This window comes from Austrofundulus limnaeus, unplaced genomic scaffold (assembly GCF_001266775.1).
Source record: "Austrofundulus limnaeus strain Quisiro unplaced genomic scaffold, Austrofundulus_limnaeus-1.0 Scaffold11, whole genome shotgun sequence".
Taxonomy (NCBI): domain Eukaryota; kingdom Metazoa; phylum Chordata; class Actinopteri; order Cyprinodontiformes; family Rivulidae; genus Austrofundulus; species Austrofundulus limnaeus.
This window is the reverse complement of record NW_013952413.1, coordinates 2,307,968-2,313,660: the sequence shown is the minus strand read 5'-3', so window position 1 is coordinate 2,313,660 and position 5,693 is coordinate 2,307,968. Positions and strand designations below refer to the sequence as shown.

General features: G+C 36.5%; 1 protein-coding gene across 6 annotated transcripts in view; it reads right to left on the bottom strand.

The window, feature by feature from the left end:
* rapgef2b (Rap guanine nucleotide exchange factor 2b) overlaps positions 1-5,693 on the bottom strand; it is a 121,726-nt gene that overhangs the window by 79,837 nt on the left and 36,196 nt on the right. For all 6 annotated transcript variants that reach the window (XM_014001991.1, XM_014001995.1, XM_014001992.1 and 3 more), the window contains 1 exon segment: positions 3,330-3,386. In XM_014001991.1, coding sequence (XP_013857445.1) covers positions 3,330-3,386 — 57 coding nt within the window.

The following is a 5,693-nucleotide window of genomic DNA, read 5'->3' as shown; positions in this document are numbered from 1 at the left end:
GATTTAGGGAAAAATAACTACCGTACTTACCAAAGAACATGGGCTTTCTGAAATTATTTTTGAAATACTCGTTTAAGAAAGAATTAAGCATCTGGGAAATTAGCTTTTAGTAGGTTTCCTTCCTCCCATTTTTAAAAATTTTACAGTGAAAAGTCTCAACTTCAGTAGGTAAAGTAAAGCAAACTCTTGGTCAAATATATCTGCAATGGCTGGCAGTTAGGGTGGGTAAACATATAGATTCATTGCAATTTTTTTTTCAATTCAATGTTAATTCAAAAAAATCCTCTGATTCAATTTGATCCCATGGCCAGTTTGTTGTGTTTTTACCTTTGCACTCCATATTTAGTGTTACATCTTGGCTAGGGCCGTAACATTAGAACAAGTATTGTGCCAAGTCTTTATGTTCAGATTAAGGCTGCACGACATTAGGAAACCCTGCGATGTGCGATAACAGTGCTTAATAATGCGATGGTGATATGACTAAATAAGTATGTAGTGTTGATGTTAMTCTGCTCTGMGTTCAATAATAATAATAATAATTTCCATTCCAGCATGTTTTTTTTAATTGACCAAATACATGAAGGGTTCTATTTGATTTTTGAAATACTTCAAGCTTCCGTCTGAGTGACAAAACTTATAAATGCAAACTTTTGAGCCAACCATTTATTGCAGTTTATGCAGTTTTTGCAATATGCCTGTTGCGCTGGCTGACGATACATTTTCGATATATTGCGCAGTTCTAGTTCAGGTATTTTATTTCTGAAATATGTTAATGTATACCATTTCTGTTAATGTAGGCAAGAAAATAAATATCTCAAAATTATCCATTAAATTATCCATCTAATGAATTATTTGCAAGTTTCTTCTTATTATGAAGTTGATACTGAAGCATTTAAAGCAAATTGAATCCAAATCAAATCAGATTTTGTGCCAAAGAACTGAAATCAAATTGAATTGTGAGGTTGTTAACACCACCCAGCCTACTGGTGGAATTACTTATTTAAAATGCAGTGGTGAAAAGAGGAAACAACATCAAATGACAACTGTTRTCTACTTGTGATTCAAGAACTTGTGATCATTATAGTGCATTTTTCTACCCCTGCTGACAGTTTATGTTGGCAATTAGTCAACACTGTTGTCAGATCTGTCATCTGTTTACCCCCGACTTGTGCAGTCCAGCTAACAGAGCTGTTCTCTTCAGAAATCAACATGTTTTGACCTGATAGTGTGTGACGGTTTTAGATCCTGGAAATTGTCAGTCTAGGAAGTTGTTAGCTTCAATCGACTCATCTTAGAGAAATTCTCTCAGTTTCTCCAAACTGAGATTAATTTGACAGCTCATAAGTACTCCACAAAACAAAACAACAACAATGAAAAAAAAAAAAACTTAAGGGTACAATGAGGGCTGTTTAACAGAAACAACTAAACTTTTATGTCAGTGTTTTTCATTTGAAGCTATAATGTTTGGGACCATTTTAAGGTTGTGTAAAGATATTTAAAGGTCCAGTGGAAAATAACAGGAAAATTTTTAAAAATATTTTAAGACATGTCTATATCATTTCTGTCTTTCCATGTAGTTACTTTAAAGAGCTCTAATACGTAATCAAACATGCTACTTTTAGTCTCTAAACTTATTTTTTCCTGATGTTAATGCACAGAAGTGTTTGTAGATCTACACGACTCAATGTACAAGCCACGCTGTTATTTTTGCAATCATTCTCCCTCATTGACTTTTACAACCTTCTACAGCATWTTATCACCATTGTTATAAACAGATGAGGATGTGAAGAAGGCAGTTAAAAGCTTGTTTTGTTTTGTTTTTTTCCAGGAGCAGTCTGATTAAGTTCTTGAAGACGAGGAAAAGCAATCTGATCCTCTGCTGCTTTAATACCCTGCTTTTATCTGTGAGAGCACTGACCAATTTTTATGGGTTAATAAATGCAAACACTTACGCAGACGCACAAATACATGCAAAACCAGCTGGGCCAAGACAACTGGAAGAAAATGACTATTATACCAGCGTTATGGGCAAAAAGTAAAATGACCTGCTGTGCATCTGCAGGGGCAAATAAAATAAATGCATATTTCTTTAAACTAGGCCAGCTAAATCTGAAGTTTCTTTAAGGCTGACCTCTGGGAAAGTTTTATATTCCTTCGAAACTATTTGCATGCTGTTTGGAAATTTGTAAAAAACATAATTTTATAATCTAAAATGTAAAAGAAGGTGACATTTCTGTAGTAGGGTGGGGCAGTATTGCAGCAATACTGCATCACAAGGTGCGTGAAAATAGCAACTCTATCACTTTGAGTAAAAAATAATAATTCAAAACATATTGAATCATGTACATCCAAGAACGTGTCTTATTTATTTTCTCACAACTAAAAGAACAGGTTTGCTTAGTGTGGAAAGACTGGTTGTATATATGTCGTGCATGTGAGGTAACCAGAGTGGAAGACCAGAGGGAATCTTGTTCAAACTGAAGTCTATTATTTGGCCACTGTTTATTCTGCAAACCCTTTTTGTTTAACCAGCTCCTCYTCACCAAGTGGGCTTCTAATGAGGTGTTGATTTTTCCACATCATCCCCCAAAACACACACACACACTCACATGCAGGATCAAAAAGCAGGAAAAAGAGGGCAATGCACTGTCTGGAGAAGCTCACGGAGTTAATTAACAGTCTTTTTGTGGGTGTTAAAAAGACGTCAACGTGTGACGGTAGTCAAACAATAGGTGTTTATTCTGCTCACTACAGCGACGGCAGCCTTTGAAAACGGATCTAAAACAGAGTCGAAGGATTTCTTGAAGCTGTCAATACAACTCTCTGATCAAATGAACCTGTCATAAAACATACCACACGAGGGGAAATATAAGACTGGTTGCTTCTCTTTCCTCTAAAGAAAAAGGTGTTTTTGGAGCTGCTGCAAACTGAGATTTTCTTTAGGAATTTATTCTACAACAAATCACTGATTRAGGCTGAAATTCAAAATTAATATCCTGTAGAAAGGCCCCTGGTTTCTGTAGCTGTGATGGAGGGGAGCCCTGCAGCAATCTTCACAGACCTTCATCGGCGAACCGCCTGACCACCTCGGTGCTTCCAGAACATTTATTTTCATTTGTCTGCACCTGGGTCACTCAGCTGTGTGTGGACAGCACGCTTCAGGTCATCAATAACACCAGCTTACTGTCCGAGTCAGAACAGGGTTTTATCGCATTAAACCGAAATGTTTTTCAGCTGCTTCAATAACTTGCTGGTTAAGAACCAAGCACCTGGCCTAACATCCATTTTTGTAGTAACACTGATGCAGGTCCGGACATTGGAGTACTTACTAGTAAAGAACTTCATTGGCTTCGTGTCTCTCGTAACGCACAGTCTCACACATTATCCTGCAGGGACAGAGAACAGAGAGAATGTAGCAGTAAACAAAAAAATAAACGTAAAATAAAAAAATTACTAGTCAAATAAGAAAACACAACCTGTACCGTTACTTAAAATAGTGAGTATAGTCTCACCGTATCTTCGTCTTATTTTTGTTTGAAGAACAAATGTTTTCATCAAACTCACAACCAATGATTTGATACATTCCCATGAGTTATTTTCAATTAATGACAATGTTGTAAAGTGTTGAATGGATGTGTAACAATGCATGCTTGATGAGGACAGAATTAACATTATAATGACGCCGGTGTTTGATAAATCAGTGTGGAAATTAGATTATGTTTTGGTGAAGCTACCGCTCCAGCCAGYGGAGAAATTTATTCTGACTCTTCTAAACATGTTTCAAATACTTGCAATAACAACAAAAATCCTTAATTACAAATCAATTTCAGTTAGTTTAGTTGCAAAAAAGCTTTGCAAGAATATAACAAAATTATATGAAAACAGAACCCAACTTTATTTGGTAAGTAACAATGTACCTGGTCTAATTCGTACTAAAATACAAAAACTGTTGAACAGTGGAAAACATTTTGAAGATAGATAATAATGTATGGAACAATCATTTCGACACTGTTGACAAAAACTGTACAATTAGTTCACCTTAAATTTGACATGATGTTGAATTTTCRCTACCATATAAGCAAAACAATCTATATCTGAAACATTTAGTGACTGATCATCTCCTGTGGTTTAGTGTGTTGTTTAAAAGCAGCAAAAAGCWCTTAAAAGTTGGCTTTTGAATTAGAGAAGTTAACATTTAGGTCAAAAGCTTTGGTATTTATTTGCTCTTTAAAGAAAAAGGTGACATTTATCTGTAGGTTGGACAAACATTACATGGGAAATTGAATTAGCTTAGGTGTACAGTAGTTTGTTTCTTTTCCTTTTTTAAATAGTTGCTTCTGTTTAGTTTATGATTTTTTTTAAAGCAGTAAAAAGCTTAAAATCAAATGCAGGTGGGCATTTGGTTGTTGCCTCAGAGGTGCCAGCTCTATAGTAAAAATAAAAGTGCTGTGAAACCGAACCACAGCACAAATAACACATTCCTCCCAGATAAAAACACTAAGAATTTTTTTTTTTACATAATCCCACAGTTAGTGGGATGTTTCCCTGTCTGGACTTTTTTTTCTCCTCTTGTTGTTTGGTAGAACTGGAATTGGCAGGAGCGGTGGGCTGGTCTGTGGGACCACGGGGACATTCCTCAGGAGCCAAACMGGGATAACAGAGCAGGGTTATTGCTGGACAGGAGGCCTCTGAGGGGTCAAACAGTGGAATGTTCTAGCTCACAGGTCAGGCACTGCTACATTGTTCTCGCACTGATATAATCCTTATGTATGCACACAGGCCGCGCTGGGAACCGACTTCTAACGCACACTGTTTGGAGAATTAATACAACTGGAAGCCTGATGTGGTGACAGAAAGCCAAAGTCCAAAAATCATACGTGAAGAGCCGAAAAACAAAGATCTCTTTGCTTTGGATTAAAGTATTCGGTTAACAACAATAGTGGGCAGAGAAAACAGTTTAATGAAAGCAACGTGTCAGTTTTCAGTAAAGCTCAGAGGACTGATCAAAAACACAAAAAGGGTATGAAATATAACTTATAACACACCGTCCAAACAGAGATGAGACCGAATGGAAAGAACGTTCTGTTCACTTTCAAACACCAATAAAAGAAGTGCAGAAACATGCTTTAAARGCTGCTGGCTGTACAATGAGTTGTGATGTGAAGCCTGCCTATTTTTACACTGCTGCATGCTTGGCTACTGGCTGCATAAAGGCCACTTCTTGGCTGTCACAGCTGTGTTTGTCATCTGCCGCAGAAACATAACTGTGTGTTCTACACATTATATAATAGCAAAACAGCTAAGGGTATGTCGATGGGGTTCATACAAAAAAAAAAAAAATCACCAAAAAACACGAGTGGGGCCTTTTGAAAAGCTGCCGTTTTGATTGTGTTTGGACAAAGTTTAAAGGTCAAAAACAGAAATATTGCAGCTGAAGGTGTGAGAATATGAAACAAAGTGAATGTGAGGCTGGAGCACAGAGAGTACGAGTGGTTTGTCTTTCTGTTATGTGTACAAGAAGGCTTGTAATGCAAGTAAAATTGTTTATTATAAAGGCAGTATTTTAAAGGGGCAATATCATGTAAAATCAACTTTTTTGTGTTTTATATCATGTTATAATGTTATACTCTCATAAAAAAACATGCCCAAAGCCTTGCTTTGACTCATTCATGCATGTTTGAGAAATCCTGCAG